The sequence below is a fragment of the Agelaius phoeniceus genome, chromosome 1, assembly GCF_051311805.1.
Source record: "Agelaius phoeniceus isolate bAgePho1 chromosome 1, bAgePho1.hap1, whole genome shotgun sequence".
Lineage (NCBI taxonomy): Eukaryota > Metazoa > Chordata > Aves > Passeriformes > Icteridae > Agelaius > Agelaius phoeniceus.
In genome coordinates, this window is record NC_135265.1 from 128,743,769 (window position 1) to 128,764,949 (window position 21,181).

The 21,181-nt window shown below is 37.4% G+C and overlaps 1 protein-coding gene across 3 annotated transcripts in view; it reads right to left on the bottom strand.

Annotated features, from left to right (window-relative positions):
• Positions 1-21,181, bottom strand: part of ZFPM2 (zinc finger protein, FOG family member 2) — a 309,611-nt gene that overhangs the window by 146,151 nt on the left and 142,279 nt on the right. For all 3 annotated transcript variants that reach the window (XM_077187052.1, XM_077187041.1, XM_077187047.1), the window contains one exon: positions 15,127-15,245. In XM_077187052.1, coding sequence (XP_077043167.1) covers positions 15,127-15,245 — 119 coding nt within the window. The remainder of the gene's footprint in view (positions 1-15,126; positions 15,246-21,181) is intronic.

Here is a 21,181-nt window from a genome sequence, read left to right on the forward strand (position 1 = left end):
ACTGGAGAATAGAAATTAATGGCTTTAAGGAGAAAAGGGCACTGCAGGTCTCATATGTCCCATGTAATATCCTCTGGGCTCTGCTTTGGTTTCTTCGACTAAATCTTGAAAAGTTTTACATTAAGAGTAACCATATTTTTCAGCAAAACAGCATTATGGTGCTTTGTGTTTTCTGATGATTCATTTCCATCAGTAACTATAAACAGCTGGCACTGGTGCCAAATTTGTTACAGGCAGATTAATGTTGGCAGCACAAGAGCTTCTGAGCTTTTTAAAATAAATTTGGCACCAAGCTCCAAAAGGGTTCATCATCACTGATTTAGATTACATCCTTCTTTATCAGAAAATAAGTTTAAAAATTTCTATCTAAATTAATACTCCCGATTTATTTGTATTTTCTTCCACTAGATTAATGCATATAGGAAGAATTCTCTGAAGTCATCTGCAAACTCACTGCATTTTCTTTCCCTATCTCTAAAAAACTCACATCTGCTGCTTTAGTGTGACATAACTGTTACTATACTAATCTTAATCATTGCCATTTTGGCTTTTGGCTTCCACACTCACTAGTTGCCATTACACTCATGTCTGGTTTAAACCAGGACCTAAGCTAGCTGAGGCTAGCAGCTGTCTTTTTAATATCAGGCCCAGAGTCTAGGAAAAAAGAGGATTAGTTCCTGACTCGAACCTCAACAGGCTGCAGCACTACAGATGTTAAATATCATAATAATGATTGTATCTTCCTCACACAGTGATTATTAGCAAAGCTGTACAGTTTTCAAAGAGCCCTTGTTTTTGCTTTTCACCAGCAGCTGAAGCAAGGAACACATTACCATTACAAGATGAAGCTGTACAATCTCATCCAACAAATGATCTCACTATGACCCTCACACTAACTTTGCTATTAAGCAAAAACAGGCACATTTTCAAATATTGATTTCAACTAATGTCTGATCCTAACAGGCATGATCTTATCGGGGCCCCACTATAATAGAAGGAGTGTCAGAGTTAAATAGAATAGGTTTAGATAAGATCACAATCTTCCTCACCATGATGTGATGCTATCACTGAGTGAGTATAGTATTTGCAGTAATTATCATTAATAGATATTGGCAACAGGAAGAGTGGTCACTGCTAAGATCTAAACAAATTTGTGCATGATTAAATAAAACAAGTTTTATCTGAATAGTGGGTTGGGGTATGTTATGTTCCCCACGAGACTTTGCTGCCTTCATTTTTTTCTTTGAAATGCTAGATACTGAATTAAGAGAGAAATATTGAGGAACAACATTGCTACCTTAGTTTGTTCTGTACTTTCTGTTTTGTGGCAAACTGCCACTTCAGTCTTCCTGCTGCTTTCCTGATGTCTACCTAGACCAGACATCCCATGCCATGTTGTGTTGACAGACCCTGGTGCCAGGGTTTGGCTCAAGAGCCACGGCCACAGCTGATTTCACAGCACCCTCTCTTCTCAGCAGAGACCAGAGCAGCAAGGAACTGTCTGACAGGAGGTGTTGGAAGCAAAAGTCCATCCATCTAGGCTTTGAGCCCTACAGCTGATTCCTTATTTCAACTATTCCTTGCAGGAATTGGGGCAGCCCCACAGTGGGCTTGCCTAGAGGAGTACTCTCTAATGTAAGTGTGGGCTGTGGCAAAAGCCACAAGAGACAAGGTTGACAGACATCTGGCTTAGTTTGATTTTTGCTTCACCATTTGTTCTGATTGTGGTAGGGTTTCTGCATTCCCAGAAAGAAGGTGGTACTGTAAAAGGGAATACCTGCTTCAAATTCTACGTGAAACTCTGAAGTCTTCTCCCCTGAAGCTGTTAGCATGTAAGGCCAAAACAGCACAGAATGAAAATAATAATTTATAGCCCTGGAAAAAAAATTATCAACCTAGGAAAACTGAAAACACCAATAAAAAAAAAAAAGTCAGCTGATAGTTATGTTTGTACTTATTGTAACGAAACAGGAGAAGCATAGCTAAACTTTCACAGACCCAAGCCATATAAAAATAATACTTGAGAAAAGGGTGCAAATCTAAAATCCCCTTAACTATTATCAAAATTATATCACAATTTATCAAAATTATCACCATTATCAAAAATTAGCCATGTTTCAATGTGTAGAATTAAAAGGAATGAGAATTCCAAGAAGCAATGTTCTCTATGTTTATTGTGACAACAATATTGAATTCTAATACACTATTTTTCATCCTTACAGAAATTAGCTAATTAAGTCAATTTAAAAAACATTTCTGAATTAATCGTGTACTTGCCAAGATTACAAAAATATTGGTCTTCTCTACAGAAACCTACAGGCAGCTTTTCTACTTATCTTCATGTATTTGTCTTCTCAAATGTGTTATTAACTCCAGAGCACTGAAATCTTTTTGATAATCACTGAAGATGAATGTATCAGGACAATCAGCAGCATATGGAACACAGAATGCTGCCAGATGTTAACACACTAAAATAAAGCAGAACCATCCAAGTATTCTGTATCTTGTCTAAAAATAATATACTCATTGACCTTAACCCTATCAAACCAGTCCCATCTTCAAGGTCATATAAATAACAAATATTTATCTTCTATGGAGAGGCTGTACTCGCAGCATTCAGTGTCGGAAAATGCTAAGCATACCTAACCTACTGCTTTGAATGGAAGTTTGGGGTGCTCAGCACCTCCTGCTAGTACTCAGTGCCAGGCAAAATCGAGTCCTAAGTGCACTAGGACTTGATTTTGCCTAGCCACTTAGATTAAAAAAAAACCCACTTAGATTAAAAAATACAGACATACAGCTGTGACCTCTAACACATACTTATTTTGGAAGAGATTTGCCCATGCTCTATGTTGCCTTGACAAACTGACTTCTACCATCTTTGTAATCCCTATGCAGATTTCAAGTGAGAATACCAAGGCAGCATGCTACTGTAGCTCTCATGAGGTTGAATACCAGGCTGCAGTGAGTCATGGCAGCAAATTCCACCCCGTGAAACTCTTAACTTCCCCATGCCTTGCAATTATCCCGGAGGAGACTCTGCAAGTGCAAGATTCTGTGCTTCAACAGCACAGCAAAGAAGCACAGAAAACAATGAGAATGTCCTGACTGTATTTCTGAAGAGCTCAGGAGACCTCTCAGTTATGGCAGTTATAGTGAACAAACAGATAGTTAAGTATCTTTGGTATGACTGACAAGAAAATACTTATTAGAGGTCAGAAAGGCCATTTAGTCCCAAGTATGCTCCTAGCCAGAGCAAGCTAATAGGTGCTACTACAAAGCCACTTAAACCCTGCAACAAGCACTAACAACCAGACTTGGGACAGGGAATGTGAGGAATGTTAAGGAGTCACAACCACACCAAGTGGTCTCACATTTGTGAGGTCAAGTTTCAAAACATGCATATTATTCTTATTTTCCACTGCTGAATGTTGGTGGGGTGGGAGAAAGTGCTTTCAAAATTAATCAGTGTATATGCAGTCTTTCACTGCACACAGGTATCACTTCTGCATGCATTTAAGAGATTTACTAGCACAGAAGCACAAAATGGACTCCGAGGATGCTGCTGATGCCAAGAACCTCCTTGCAAATGTTTCTATATTGAACCCATGGTGTATTCTCTGTTTTTCAGCCTATCTAATAGAGGCTCTGGAACTTGATTGTGAATGACTGACTATAAAAATCAAGATTCAGCTTACTCCGTGAGGCATGCTGTACTGCCAGATCAAAGTGCACCCATCTGGCATCCTGAAAATGCAATACTATTGCTCTCACTCTGCAAATGCATGGCACAAAAACCAGGGGCAATGATCCTTAGAATCCTGAGACAATGATCCTTGTATTTCCACAAAAAAAAAAAAAAAAACAAGCACAGAAAACTTAGAAACAATGTCCTCAGTAGAACTGGAAGTAATGTTTTGAAAAAGCTACACTGATTTTATATTGGCTATAATTCTAGCTTTAGTTATCAAGAAAGTGGAGTGGGAAGGGAGAATATTCAGAAGAAAAAAAAACATGCAGGCAATTGAGAAGGGACATGCCAAAGAAATATAGCAGCTTACTTCCTTATCTCACAGCTAGCCCTTGTTATATTTCAATTAGATTTTGAAACCAGTATCCTATACTGGTATGACCAACTGTCTAGCTTCCTGTAATGTCCCATCTGCCATCTTCTACAAAAAAAACCAGTGTCTCATTCTGCTCCTTTTAAAGCCAATCTTGAAAGATTTTAGCTACCTGCAGGCATTTCTGGGCAGCCAAACAAGTGAAGTTGGCTGCAGACATTTCTCAGCACCAGGCTGCCAAAAGCCACAGGGTCATCTGCTCCCTCTCCTTCCCCCACACCACAGCTCAGCTGCGCCTACACCACTCCTGTTGTCTTGGTCCAGCCTGTTCTGAAACACACCAGCCACAGACTGACTGCAGCCTCCTGAATCTCCTCCAGCTTTTCACTCTCACTAACATTAAGAAGCTCTTTCTCCTAGCTAACCTAAATCTCCCTTGCTGATACCTTGCTGAGTCTGGAAGGTTCACCTAATGCAATCCTTCATGTCGTTCCATGGCTTGTGATCCAGGTGGATCCAAGAAGGAAGTAAAATCCTCCACCACAGATGTATGCAGGATTAAGATGGTATTTTGACTTGGAGGAGGTGAATTGACCACAGTGAGAAGGGAAACAGGACTAAGGTAAAATACTGGATCCCAAAAGAGAAGAATATGATCTTGAATTTAACAAATATAAACAAGGAAATCCAGTATTTAATGTAGTAAATGTGACTGCATCCAAGAGGAAGAAACAGTGTAAAAGCAAAGCAGTTAAGGCTAAAATGTACCATATTGTCCACTGCAGAATTAAAAATCTGCAATAGTAGAACCAGGCCCTTCAATACAAGCAGAAAAGAAGGAACTAAGATATTTTGGATCTACTATTGTTTTCTGATTTATTGCTCGCTTTCCTTTATGCTAATTTGTCCCAGTTTTCTTCCAAAAGTGAGGACAACAGCTTGCAGGAGAGGGAGAGAGGGAAGAATCCTTCCTCACCTCCCCAGCTTCGAGGCACACCTCCCTCAGCTCCCCTAAACTTGTCTTTAATGTCCTCACACATTGCAGAAGTTCCAGTTTCTTGTTTAAAAAAAATTGGCCACCCATCCCCCAGATCAGAGACTGTCATGGGGAAATGAAAGCTTTAAAGAAAAAGAAATATTTTGGGAAATGTGAGATGTTTTTAAATAAATACATAAATAATAATTATAATTACTAACATATATAAAGCTTTTATTAAAAATAGTGTCTTCTATGCATTTCAGAAACAAGATATAAAAAAACAAGATATAAAAGCTAATCTGTGACAGGAAGAATTTTAAATTATAAGACATATTCTCAGAGTGAGAATAATCTACATAAACTGTGATGATATCTCATATGTTATGTAGTTTTTCTTAAATGCATCAGTAGTGTTCAGAGTACTATCCTTCCCTTACAGCACAGAAAGGACAGTATTTTGTCTATGCAAAACTCAATTATTTTCTAAATATTGTAAAAGAGCTCAAAACCTATATTTAATGATTCAAAACTGTGAAGCATTTTGCAAACACATTAAAATGCATCAGTAAAAAGAAAGGGGGCAAAAGTTTATTAATAAATTTTAAGATGAGACATGATTATTACAGAAGCACAAAATCCTTTAGGTTGGAAAGGTCCTCTGAGACCAAGTCAAATCTAGTCCTTTCCCTGATTACCACCTTGTCAACCAGACCACGGCACCAAGTGCCATATCCAGTCATTCCTTGAACACCTCCAGGGATGGTGAAACCCCCTCATCCCTGGGCAGCCTATTCCAATGCTTAACAATCCCTTCCATGAAGAAATTCCTCCAATGCCCACCCTGAACTTCCCATGGCACACCTTGAGGACATTTCCTCTTGTCCTGACATTGGTTACCTGGGAGAAGAGACTGACCCCCTTCTTGCTACAACCAACAAAACAATTTAAATATGAAACCATATAAACCCCAATGAGGCTATGCATAGAATTTACCACGTATGGAATATCAGGACACACAACTAAACCTATAAATAAGTAATCTATAAATAAGAAACAACTAAACCAATAAATAAGGCCTTGCTGCAGGTCTGGGGCTGCTAGGGAAGGTAAGGACAGCAAGAGATGGTGCCTCCTGTGCTCTTTGCTCTGGAGCCCCAACAGCTGGAGCTGGTTGTGTTTTGAGCTTCCTTAGAGTCTGAGGAGCCACCAGGGGATTAGACTGATGAACTTGTTCTCCAGACTTGATAAATGAGGCTCAGGACATTTATAAGCTTCATTTAGCATTGAATTTCTCAGGCCAAGCTCTGAATTTCTTTGTGCATACTTTGGTAGTGCAAAGTAGATTTGTTGCCTCTGGAAAAGGACTCATTTTGCTACTGGCTGTGGGATACTTCAACATCATTAGAAAAGGAGCTACAGCCAAATGGTGAGGAAAGTTCAGCAAAATTGAGGTATTTAAAATAAAACAGATTTTTAAGACCTAGTAACAGTCAATAACTCCTTCTGACTAGAATATGCTATTCTTATACACTCATGATCACTTACATTGGGTGGGTATATATATAAGCAAGTATATATAGTTACTATATTTTTAACATGTTTATTTTTAAATATCCATTTTTAATATATTTATGTATTCATACATACTGTACTAACAGTATTTACTTACTAGAAATATTGAGAGAATTTTTTCTCTATTCAAAATGTTCAAACCCACACTTTCACACAACAGTTAATTTGGCTGCAATGAAACAACCAGAAGTAATTTTAATTTCCATCCTTCTTGAAAATTTATAGGCTACTTCTCTCAAACATATTCAAATGGAAAGGGAGCTAACAGATCTTTGGAATTTTGATCATTCCATCACACTGTATGAAAGTGATCAGAAAGCAGCCAGTGTCTTAACTGAATCCACAGGTCCATTCCTTTAAGTAATTTATTTATTTAATGAAGATAGCCAAAAGTTTAAAATATTGTTATTGTAACTATGATATGGTACCTTGTAACTATGATATGGTACCTATGGTTCTGCACTTTTTATTAGCAAACAAATTTTGACACCACCAAAATTGACATTTCACACCAGGATTTTTTCTACAGTACACTTTTTTTTCCAAATAACTGCCTACTATGGCATCCACAAGTCTTATGAAAAGCATTTGTTGATGTTTTCATAATCTTATACATTTGTATGTCCAGACAGCACATCTTGACAACATACTGAGTGCAACAAAGTGCTACCACAGTTCCACAGGCAACAGCATCTCAGTGCTTTTTCCACTACCCATGTACCCTAAGGCTAACTATCCTTAGGCAGGCACAGCTTTATGTGTGTAGGCAAAAAAAAACCCCATGAGCTTCCAGGACATTTTATTTTTAAATGGTCAAAGAGAGAGCACAAGCCCTCTAGTCTTTCAGTTCCATGCCCATTGTAACTACTGAATTCTTGTCTTACCAATGCAAACATCTTCATAGACACAAACACCTTCATGGCCTTCTGTGCCACTAAAATGATGGAGCTAGAATTTCCAATGCTTGTTCTATGAATGCGAAACTATGTGTCAACATTTTAGAAACTGGATTTTATTTCAGAAAAAAAAAAGATAGTGTTAACATCTAGTGAGAAGAAAATTACTTCCAAAACTGCTGAATATTTAAATCTGGCATTTTATATCTTCCTAGTCTATAATATGCATGTTTCATAAATAAGAAGAAGTATTAATATAGAAAGCATGAATTTAAAAATTTTCCTCAGAGGACAACATTTAATACTGAATTGCTCATCTTAAACACATGTATAGAACTCGTGCCAGTCAGGTATTGTAGTCCAGTGAGCTACATGAATGACCTTAAATGGAGAAAAATAAATTCTTTTTCTTATATGAAGTTTTTAAATAAGACTACATCCCATTCTAAAAGGTGTGTTATAAATTTATCAAAATCAACAATAGCAAAATAAGAATCTGAGTCTTAAAGCCTGTGGAAGATTAGAAGATTAGACTAGTTAGAAGACTTTTAAGATTTGACACAGACTCTTAGAAGCACGAAAATATGTTACAACTGAAGTTTATTGCAGTGATTCTCTAATTAAGCAGCTTTCCTTCTCTCTCTTTTCCCCACATCCTAAAATGCAAGAGCCTGGCACTTGGAGATAGCATCTCCCTCTACTGCTGTCTGGCAGGCTCTGGACCAAATTTTTTTTTCTTGCCTTTTTTTCTGTCCCAGGCTCCTGACTTTGCCTCATCTCTTCTGCAGAACCATCCCCTTGCTCTGCTCTCAGCAGCTGCCTGGCAATGTGTCCCAGGGTACATTCCCACTCTCAGAAGGACCCCCTACTGAAATGAAGCTTGCCAAAATAGGACAGATAGTTTATTGAGTTTTCTCCCAGGAAACAGAGTTAGTTTAATGGGAATGATTGGAAAAGTCTATTACTTAATTGCAATAGTATTAGGGTAAATTCTGTTTAATGGAGATGCTCACAGAAAGCACCAAGTAACTGAATTATTGTTAAAAACCTTTCAAAATGACCACTGATAGTTTTAAAGAAGTGTTAAAGCTCTGCTGTTTGGATAAACAGGTGTCAAAATAAACCATGGGTAAGTCTAGTCTCAAAAAAGGCCTAAAGTTAAGGAAACAAGGTTAAAAAAAAAAAACAATTTTGTGTAAAAATCCCCTGTTAATATTCAGGAAATAACCAAATAATAAATGAAGAAAAAAAAAAAGGAAGAATGAATCCTGTCTTGCTTGTATGTTCTTTAAATATTTAATAACTTAAAATGAAGGCTATGGTAAGGTGTGCAGTGCTAACACCAGTGTAAAAATAGCATTTAGACAGAAGAGAAGGATTAAGGCTCTCCTATACTGTACCATGTTGCTTCATCCCCTGTCTGAGACCTGGAAACTACTGCAAGTTGGAAAAAAATGCTTTTGAATTTGTCCAAAACAGGGTGTTTATTCAGATCCTTACCACATCTTGCTGTCTTATTATTAGCATGGTTTAAATGTGTGTAAATGTAAATAAAAGAGCAGAATTAACTTCTTTAAAAAAAAAAAAGCATCTAAAGTACAATTGCGTATGAAAGTTAAAAAAAATGGTTCATCATTGGATTCTCCTAAACTACATGCCTATATAAAAAGGAGAACACTTGGTAAAAGTGAAGTAATGTAAAGTGATGTGTTCTTAAAGACCATTGTGGATGGCCATGTGGACATCTTGGCATGTCTCAATATTTTTTTAAATATTTCAGTCTGGAAGGCCTCAAGTTCTGCCAGAGGAGGTTTACACTAGATATGAGGAAAATTTTCTTCACTTTGGCAGGCACTGGGACAGGCTGCCCAGGGAATTTGTGGAAACCTCATCCCCAAGGTGTTCAAAAGGCATTTGAATGAGTTACATGGGGACCTGATTCAGTGGTGAACACAGTGCTGCTGGATTAACAGTTGGACTTGATGATCTTAAAGGTGTTTTCCAACCTTAGTGACTCTATGGTTCTAAGCAGCCAATCCCAACACATGCACATCAGCACATAGCTGTTGGGTGACATCATGTGCTGTCCTAAGTGCTGCAACAATAACATCTGCTCATGTTTGGGATGGAAGGAAGTGATCTTAAACTAGTTCAAGACATGAAAGAGACTGACAGTAACAGTAGAAAAAATTAGAAAGAAATGTTTTTGTAGTCACTTGAAATATTTAAAGGAATAAAAGTAATATAACAAAGATGAGAATCAAGGTTCATTACTCAGTACACTATTTTTGGTAACTAAATATAAAAATTTCTCTGTGCTATTAAGAGCCAAATTCTCCATTTGCAATTAAATATCTAAAGATAAAATATACCTTATCCCTCTCCATGTTTGAAAAGAGAAAAAGAAACTAAGGACTGGCTACAGCCTGGCTATGGATAGACTACTACCCCTCTGTAGCCATGGAGCACCTCCAACAAAAGTCCCCAGAAAACCCTCGTGCTGCAACTCTGAAGATTAAAAGTCACTGTCTACTGTCTACTACAGACATGAGGTTTCTGACCCAAAGTGACCAGCCACAGATTACTGAGTGAATAACTTTACTGCATTTTGAACCTTGGCTCCTCAGCCCTCACACACCACCCAGTCAAACAGTTCCATGAGCATATCTTTCAGAGATGTCTCTTTGGTGTTGAACCTCCCAGATCCCATTTAAGGGTCCCTGCTGTGTCCTACTGCTTGCCTGGCCCAACCCTACAAATTCTTCTCCTGTGGATTCTCTTCACAGCCACATTGAATCCTCTTTTCCTTATCAGGCTCATACAGGCCTGCCCCGCATGCTCTTCCCTGCAACAAGGAGAATGGCGAGCTGAATACAGCTGATCATTGTTTTGCTTTGCAAAACCCTGCCATGGGCACAGATTAACACCAAAAACTTGATGGCAGCAGCCAAGGGAAAAGGCCTCTTGGAATGCCTCCACATGACTGCCGGAGCGACCACTGTTCGACATCCATCGTGGGCTACATGGTTCAGGGTGCTTTTGTTTCCATGGGCCTCATTCCCATCAAGCTGTCCCTTCAAACAGGGAAAATATTTACAGCTGAAAGAAGCAAGTGAACAGTTTTTTCTTAACTAGGTTGCTAGTGGCTTGAATTTAGATCTGCCTACACCCAGCAGCTCCTCTTTCAGTGGGCTATATGTCCAGTCTAGTATGGTCTTCTGCTCTTTTCACCTGCATGCTCGTATTAGACTTGACATTTGTGCAAACCCACTTTCCTGTTACACAGGAATCGGAATCACAAACTAGGAGTCTGATGCATAAAAATATATTTCTATCAATTTGTGGGTATCCATGATCTATTGAGTTTTCTGTGATGCAGCTAGACACAGATTTGGAGCCTTCATGGTCAAATTGTGTTGTCTTCCATTCTACAGCTGAGTTCTCACCAGCTGTAGACAGCCAGTAGTATTGTTCAAACTATTCATGAGTCTGTTTGTCTAAACAGGGAGATTATATTAAATCTCAAGCAAATGTGGAAACATGTAGACCCATGTTTCCTACAAACACGTTCATTTTCTAGGCTTGAAAAGATATTCCTATGCATTTAATTTTCTAGGGACTACCCAATTATTATCCAACAGTGGATGGAAAGTGAAAGTAGTGGAAGGAAATGGAAGGGAGTGAACTCCATGTCTAATTGTGCAGACAGATACATATTATGCATGCAGCTGAGAGCAGAGGAATTTTGTTAGTTTGGCAAAATTACAGGAACAGATATTTAAAAGTATCTAAATAGGAGATCACTTTAAATATAATACAAGTATCTATGTAGGTATCTACAAATATTTAAGAATTATAAAAGAAGTTCTTAAGGTCAAACTGAAATAAAACTTAAATGCCTAGACAAGTTTTAAGATCTAAGACTCACTTGCTAAAAACAATGTCTTAGGATTTTCTGCTGGCTGCATGCAGATTGTTTCATCAACAGTAACCATAATAATAGCATTCCTTATTTCATAATCGAATTTTATGTAATTCATGAATACTGGCTAAACTCTTAGATGAGAAAAATTAAGAACTTTATTAGTCATTGAGCCCTTTCAAGTCTACCTTTAGTTTGAGTATTCTTCAGTCCTGATGTGGATCTTGCTCTACCATATTTCCCAACAGTGCTGCAACACTGTTGATGCATCTGCTATTCCTATTGCAATTGTGAACAGTATTAAACTAATTTTTGTTCAAGGTACCCATTCTTCCACTACTCTGAGATGTGTACTGCTAACATATTTCAAGACAGAAACTTGAAAGATCTAAAATGTAATTGACATCTGGCACAGTGACTCAATTAAATACTGTGCTGAATTAATTAACTTGCTCCATCTCATGAGCCAACAGCAGCAAGACCATATTCAGCAATGCAGCACTGCTGGAAACAAGAAGATATTACATGTACAGGCTGCATTCAGTGCAGAGTGCAAGGGGAATAAGTAAGCTCTGACTGTTACAGCATGAATTAATCCTGCCATACTTCAATAACCAAACAGTACAGCCAGGTAAGATACTTTTAGTGAGACACAAACTGATTTCCCAATAAAGGTAGCAGCTGCAAAAGTTATGATATTTACTCACATGGGTATCCCTGAATTTTTCTTTACTTTTCTCTCTATACAAAAAAATCCACATTAAAACTCTTTTTCAAAAATTTGGTGTTTATAGCAGTATAATGTTTGAGGTTGTCATTCAGAAATGAAATAAACTAGTTTTCAGCTCCTCATGTGAAAGTTTGATTGAATTCTAGGGATGTGAGGCTCTACCCAAATGAGCTTCCCAAAACAGATATTAATAACCTAAGTAAAGAATCTCAACTCCCCTGATGAACAACAGAGAACATGTACAATAGTGAGATAAGTATCAAATGGGTCAAAAAAACATAAAAAAATCCAGAATAATTTCAATACAAAAAAAAAAAAAAGATAAAAGAAAACCATGTAGAAGCTGATGTTTCTGATGTCAGAGTTTTGTTGCTTTAACAGCAAATTAAAGTTGCATCAAAAGGTTTGTATTTCTTCACACAGCATTTTAAAGTAACAAATGTAGGATTACAGGAAACATCTGATATTTGGGAAAAAGAAAAAATACTTAGAATCAGAGAATAACTCAGGTTGGAAGAGATCTCTGGAGGTCATCCAGTCCAAAGTCCTGCTCAAAGCAGGGCAAACTTCAAAGTCAGATGCAACTTCGAAGTTAAATCTGATTGCTCAAGATGATGCCCAGTTCAGTTTTGACTTTTTCAAGGAATGGAGTTGCTCAGGGGACAAAACAATATTTGTGAGAACTGAAAGTCTCTTTACAGAAACTTTTTCAGATTTCCAAATCTGTCTATATTTGTAGGCAACACAAAAGTAAGACCTTTCAAATATTAGTAAAAATAGATTATTATGATTTTTAATTTGACAATATAACGTATCTTTCCAGTTTAGTGAGAAAAAAGTCCTGAAGATTTTCATTGAACGTCTCTGTGAACTATACTGAGAGAGCTGTTCTAGCCCATTACAATACAAAAATTTAAAGTCAGTTCTGCATATTGCTCCATTACCAGTTCATTAAAACCCAACTATCTTAACTAAATGCTTTTGATATAACAAAAATGGTATTTGCCCAAATATAAAAAGCAGTAACAGATCTTAAAACATTCCTGTGCTATTGAGGGAGAAGCAAGGTTCTGCTAGGGTTGTGGTTCTACAACTCCATCCAAAAAAAAAAAAGAGATACAATATGATCGTATGATTGGCTGCTTGCTGACATGCTGTAAATTCATTCTAAGAATATCTGATAAACATAAATTTTGTAGAGAAGGGACAATCAATACCACCTCCTATACTTAAACAGTATCTGCATGTTGTCTATACCTGATGAAGTGGTACAAGTGGACAAAACCAAACTAGCATTTCTCTACAGTATGGATTCTGGAGACACTTTGAGCTACAACATGACTAAGGTTTCTGTTATATGAAAAGTGATGAAACTAATTATAATGGGATTCAGAAAATTATTTGAATTACAGGTGGTTCTCACATATGGCCTTGTATGAAAAACATTTTGAGAATGATGACAGGCCAATAGTGAAATAGATGAAGAAATAAAAATTAAGTGGATGGAAAAAATGAGACAAGTTCAAATTTTCCAGTTTTTCCTTTCTAACAAATAAGGGGCTTTGACTCTGTAGTACTTCTGAAAATCTATTCTTTATTCAGGTGCCTGAATGGGAAGTCTGATCTGGATTGGGAATACTGAACTTTTGGAAACTCAGACAAAGTTTCCATGCCACTTTCTGTAACATTTCTTAGTATCATTTGATGAATAAAGTACACTAAAGAGTACAAAATAGTAAGATTTTAAATGTCTACTATGCATTATATCTATACCATAATATACTATGTACTCAGAATAATGCTTCAATCAAATTTTAATATGCATATTTATTGAAAGTAAAATGCATCTATCCAATAATCCTTAGAAAGAGAACTCCATTACATAGGCATAGGTTCTCTAGGGAGGAGTTGAAGAAAATAAATTTCCCCTTTTGTCTCCCCTGTCCATACAACTCCTCCCTCACACTGTCCCACATGATACATCAGCAACTCAGTGCTCCTCACTCTCTTCAGGTCCTGCAAGGGCAGGACGACACCCAGTGCTGGGGAACACTGGGAATCTCAGTTTCTGCATTTGCAGCACAGAGGTGTGTACCCAAAATGCCTGTAATCCCTTCCTGTGAAACTGTCCCACACGTCTTTATGCTAAATACATTCAATGCCAGGTCTGTAATAGCAAACAGTGATCCAGCTGCAGATAATGGTTCTTCAGAAGTATCCCACAGGGCAATGCATGTTCCAAGACTGTTTAAACCTTCCTAGAGATATTAGTTGTTTCCTTCCTGATATTTTCAGAAAACTAATCTGAACTATACACAAACAATATTGAAGCTCAGACTTAAAACCAACACAAACAAAGATGAAATGAAGACCTAGAAATTACATGATTTTCACTGCACCGAACTGAGATCATTACTTTAAAGTAAAATGGTCTACACATACTTTATGCAATCAGAATAAAAAATGAGGCTAATTGAGAATATATTATATGACAGGTGTCTTTTGATGCTTTTCAAAAAAATGTGAATTTGATGGAAGAGTTTGCTATGTTCAATTACATTAAGGCAAATTTAATTAATTTTATCTTAAAATAATGTAGTTATTTATTTTTGATACATTTCTTTAATATAAATTAAGTATTCAGCAATTAATACTATGAAAAATTTAAAAAACCACAAAAAAAACAGATATTACTACTGAAACACAACACCTTGGTTCAGCAAACAAGGAAGTGACATTTCCCTTCAGTAAAAGAACAAGTTAAACACTATTAACCTGTGCTCCAAATAACTTCACGTGGATGGTTGCCATAGATGAACGAATTGGAGAAGAGCCAAATACCACTGTCCGCTAAAGCTAACAATGCCTGTTTTCAAACGCTCCGTCTGAGGAGCAATCCAGGCTGCTCCCTGAAGAATGGCACAGAGTATAACAAAGAGAAGTGTCTCAGAGCATCTACATACCAAGGTGTTATTATTCAGATCCATCTTCCCAGTGAAAGGCCCCCATGTTGTTCCGACCGGAAGCTGCTGCCGGCTCTGAATCTTGCGCTCCCCGTCTTTCTGGACCATCTCCAACTCTCCTGCAAACAAAGAAAACAAGCAGTGTTGAGAGTACTTTCACTCATGCCTTGACAACAACCACCTCTCCCTTTGTGTTGGTTTTACAAGCACAATGTTCTGAGGACCAATATGATGAGAATTAATTATGCTTGTCTGAAAAACAACTGATCTTGTCATCCTGCAAAAGAAAAACAAACCTTTTTCCCTTATAATTATATTCAAATTTGGTTCAGAAAGTCCCATTCCTTTCTTGCATCTTTTCACACACATTAGAGTTGGAAAGCAATTTTATTCAGAATAGCATTCCATAAGAGTTCTTAAGAAGTGCTGAGGAAGGGGGAAATGACAGCTGAAAAGAGAGGGTCCAATAGCAGCCACACCTGGTGCATTAACCTCCTTGATGCATTTTGCTGCACAAGATCACATTTTGAAGCCCACAGCAACTAACAATTTGAGAAAAACAGCATATAGCCCTAAAAAAATCACTACACCTCCAAGATATTACTAAGAGCATTTACTGCAATTACAAAAAGGATTTTAAACTTTTGAGATTTTACAGACAGTAAGATTTCAGAATTAAACAAAAAAATAATTTTAATTTTAACTTAATATTATCAGACAAAATAAGTAAAAGCAATGGGAAAGCTGTAAGATGGTTTTTTCAGTGCATAATGATTTTTAGTGCATGATATTTTTTATTTTAAATAAATTTTCTTTTTGAAAGCAATAACTTCAAAATTAACCACTTAAAAGAGAAATTTTTGCTTTTGCTCACCTTAACTTTTCTGGATTTTTCAGTAAAGAGAAAGAATAACACAAGTCATCATTCTCATGGAGGGAAAAATAAATTCAGTCACCACCTTTCCCACCCCGTATTTTTTTCGTTTTATTTCAAGATTAAAAAATTAGTCTGGACAACTCATCTTTGAAATCAGTCTCTTCACTAAGACTACTTTTTTTGAAAAAACATTTCATTTAAAAATACAGCAACAGTTATATTTATATACACAATTTCTAATACTATTTTCTGAATAAATTCTGGTTTCTGACTTTCCTAGGGATACAATGGAACAAGGACAGGGTGATGTGTACTTTTCCTGTTAGATGTTTGACTGCTTTTTTCCATGCTCTTGCACTTCCAAGCTTTCCCTTTCCTGAAGGTAGGCAAAAAATCTGTTGATCTCAGGAGCAGCAGAACTCACCTCCACTTTGTTAAAGCCATGATTTTTTCATGATTTGTTTTCCATGACTGCTAAAGCCCCTTGCCCCCTTTCCATAACAGATGCAACAGTGATTCCTGTCTTTTGCATCAGCATGTCTCAACAACTCCACCCCAAATAAGGATGGTGCTTTTCCACAAACAGAGCAAAGTCCAACTGTGCAAGGAGTCAATTCATCCCAGATTTAGCACTGGTGGTTGTTGTGAAATGAACCTTGGGCTGAAGGAAGTGAGTAACTCCTCCTGGCTCACAGGCAGCCTCCACAACTTCCCCCAGCTAAACATTCCCCTGGATGCCTGGATTTACACTGCCGTCAGGCTACAAAGCTTTTACTTGTCCATAGGGGTTTATCTTGACCATCTTCCAAAGAGAAGAGCTGGCTCCAGCTTCCATTTTCAAGCACAGAAATCTAAATTTCACCTCTGAGTGTTGCAGATTACAAAACTACTCTACGTAAAATCGTGCATCAGATCCTTCCTGCAAACTGGAACAAATCTAGGAAATAGAGCTGTATTGGTTTACAAAAGCTTCTCTGTATGTGGGTGAGTCCTCATCATGACAGTGCTATGACATTTTAAGAGACAGTATGTGAGCAGGAAAGCTTATGGATTAATTATATCTAATTTACACATGTGACATATATGCATCCAAACAGAAAAAAAAACCCCAAACAACCATAAAAGCATTTTTTCCTTCTCACAGTGACATTGTTACAAATTGTATTAGCTTTAAAAATCTCTTTATATGTTAATTATGGAAGAGAGAAATTGCAAAGTAACATGTTTATCTCTTAGCCATACTGCAGCATTTTCTCTCTACAGAGAGATGAAAACTGCAGCTTTGCTTGCTTTTACACACTAAAAAACAGCCATGTCTATGGACATGTCACATTTAACTGATACCAGAGGAATCATGAGAATCTTTGAAAACCCTTTTAAAAAATAATTCAGACTCCCTTTCTGCCACTGACATTTTTCATTTGAAAAGGGTTCAGACACAGTCAAACAGTGACTCCTTATCTGTACCTGTGGATTTACAAGCAGGCCTGTCTTTTAATGGATTAAGAATGACAAACTTAGGGCAGATCAACCACTGATATCCAAAAAGCTACCAAAGTTTTAAGGTACACATCATTACACATGATATTTTAAATAAAATTAATAACATGAATCTTATACCTGATAGGTAGTTCAGATTTGAGGCAAGCATAAGAACAAACTTTTTTTTCCAAATATATTTTTTCCCTTCTGTTGATAATTAAATAAGGTACTATGGATTCTCTCTCTTATTCTCTTTTGTTACAGTTCCAAGCTGTAGTTCAGGCAATATTCAATATATATGAATACTTTGAAATATTCTGCCTAGGGGGTAACATCATGCTGAATTGTACTGAAACTGCTGTGTTTCCCCACACACTTAGAACACCATGAAAGAGGAGTAGATTGCAGACAGGGTAACAAAATGTTTTGCTGCAAAACCTTTCTGTTTCTCTGTATTGCAGTTCTCCAAAAAGGATACATTTCTCTCCTGTCACCATGACCAGCAGCCATTTTAATGCTATGGGTGAATGTCAGAGTTGGGAAGGACAATCTGCTTGCATTTTTAGACAAAATGAGACAGTCTGGTTATGCTTATACAAGGTGCAGCACATTACAATTTAGTCCTTGGCAAAGATTCTGTTTTTTTCATCTGAATATCTTTGGTTTTTTAGAGGAAAAAAAAATTGACACTGCCTGCAACTTCTCTGTATTTATTTACAGCATATTTCTCCTCTGAAATTTCCTATTTGGTGAATGGTAGCACAACTGCAGCACACAGGGGGTCAGTCTCCCACTTGATGTAACTGCAGCTGTCCCCTGCTCACTGCTGACTTCCCACAGGGATGCTGGTTTAAATGCCATACCTGTGGCCCTATGTAATGTGTGACTTCAAGGGTGTTTGCTGGAAAATGAGAACCTCACCCTGTGACTCTTAATTAAAAGGGTTTGAAAAATGTGTCAGCAAGACAAGATTTTCCCCTTCAGCCCCAGAGGAAGTTCAGATGTAAATCTGAAGTGCTCTCTACAGCTACCATCCCCTGCACAACTGCTCAGAGTCTTCACAGATTACATCAGGAGAAGGAAGAGGATCTGAGATTTCATTGCTGTATCACCACTCACAGTAAGTGTAAAGACTCAGCTGGTACTGACTTTTCACACATACTTGTCCATGGAAATTCCAACATGTGGGGAGGAAAAGAGAAGAAGGGATGAAAAGCTGCTGCAGCCTTCTTTAATCCATGTTCAAACCCAAAGGAGGCAGAAAATACTGTGCCAAACACTGTTAGGCGCCTCAAGTAATCAGCAATTGCAACAGACCATCTCAGTACTGAATACAAGTTCCTTCCCATAACAGCAAATTATAACAGAACTCCTTCCTACCCCTGGAATAAAATATGTGATATACTCATAATTTCCACGCAAAGTAGAGAAGCAGTTTTACTCTCTTCATCCCAGACTTGTCAGCTCTCCAGCTGAAAAGGACAGCAAGAAGTATGATAGAAGCAGCACTAAGAAATACAAGTAGAGAGGAAGTGATGCTCTGCTTTTAGTTTTTGTGAGTAAGGTAAAAAAATTACTTAAGAGACATTTCATTTAGTGATATTTACTTGCCCTTTCCTTGCCACAGAGCAAGTGGTTTTTGGGTTTTTTTCTCACAGCTTGTTCTTCAGGAACACATTTATTTCCAGCTTGCTGAGTAAGTTTATACAAAATATTTGAGACACATAGTATGGGCTAATCAATTTTGGTAAAAGATAATGCTGTTAGTGCTGTGGGCTGTTTCTCTTATCTTGTTGATGTAGCATACTTTTAAAGTCTGTGATTACTCAAAGACTTATGATAGCTGCACTGTAAAAGAAGCCTCAAGTCATGACTCACTAGTACAGCTATAAAACATCCCATGGCTTTTAAGATATTAGGCCACCTTGGTGACTAGGAAACCAGAATGAAAGGACTCAATTTAGGATTCTTTTCATACATGCATATATTGTTTCAGGTATGCCACACAGGGCTTGCATTAAACAGAAGGTAGAGAGGTCAGTTTAGCTTTGTATTCTTTTACAGCACAATCAGCATCGTTTAAAAAAACTCTCCCCAAAACACAGAGTACAGAGGAATCCAACAGGAGCTTTTGGCCCTTAACAGGATTTGACCACAGTCTGACTACCAGAAAAATTCAACTATATATAGTATTTCTGAAACAAAATAATACTGGCTTTCATCCATCTACCTACATTCTGGAGTAAGAAACAAAGGAGTATATATCTGAAGGTGAATGATGAACACTTGTTGTGGGACATAAGGAGAACTACATTCAGAAATAACTGTATCCAGATTCGTATGCATTTAAGACTTCTAAGCAAGTCACTGATAGCTTTGGGCCACAGTTTTTGGGTTTTTTTCTTAATTTAAAATAGCTTTCTAAGTGGAGTCAGTTCAAAAAAATGAGTAAGCTCCTCCTCTGCTACAATTAGAGACTGGTTATTTGACATCATGGGGCTCTACCAATTTCCACAAGCAAATGGCTCCTTCTTTGCATATTTCTAGTCCACAGCCACCTGGCTCTCTAATGAGTATTTCTGCATGGCAGAGAAATTGTGCATGTTGTAGTTTCAAACAAGGACTGCTCTGAAGTCAGAGTGAGCTAGTTAAAAACACTCTCAGTTCTTAAGTGCTGCCCAACCCAGAACCCAGTATTTGCCTGCCGTCCTACATGCACAGGAAGAATCTGCAATTAATATTTGGCTGGCGATTGCTTCCATTATAACAAACTAATATGTGTAGGTCTGCACATAGCAATTCACTGATGGTAGAGAAGTATCCCATTTCCACTTCTGTGATTCTTAATAAGGTAGCTCCAATATTCAGTGTTCACAGACATAAGCTGCATTATTGAGATACTTCCTGTAAATTCTCCTCCCTCAATTTTCAAGTCTCTGAGACATAACACACACTAAACTACAGTTTTGAACATAAACTTGAAATACGACATTCTCTATTCAAGTACTCCAGTCAAACCCTGATAAATCAGGCTGGCCATGCAGTGATCTTATCCCTTCTGACTCTTTAATAAATCGAACCTTGTAAGTTCACGCTGTTGGAAGTTGTCACTAAATGAAATTGTGACCTTATCCGATGCGTGAACTTATCCTGCTGACAACTACATTTATTGTACGGATAAGCATAAGGGAAAAAAAAGAGGCTTTCAATAATTGTGATCTTACCCATATGCAACTCTAACAGATGGGATCTTTTTGATGTTCCATTTAATGATTTGTCTATGATGAGCCTTTACTCAGAGAAAAAATAAATGTTCTTCATAGGTAAGTGGTAGGGGAACTGGTAAACCATATGAAAAGTGCACAAAGAGGAGTGGCTGACAGCAGAGAGTCAAAAGCTATTAGCTTAACACAAAGAGCTTTGAATTAGCTGGTAATTGCACTGCAAAAGATAACCTAATGGAAATGGTGAAACAGTAACATTCCCTTTCCACAGGACTCATTCAGTAGTCCAAAATCCAGAAATAAATAACTGTAACTCTGAGGCAGTAACCCAAAATATGCTGTGCTATGGCACTTCATGATGAATGAATTAATGAATGAGTGGATGAACAAATCCTCTTCCAGCACTGACTAGATGCTTGCCTCTGTTATTGTGGAAGCATATTAGGCAACAGACAATTCAGAGAATCATATA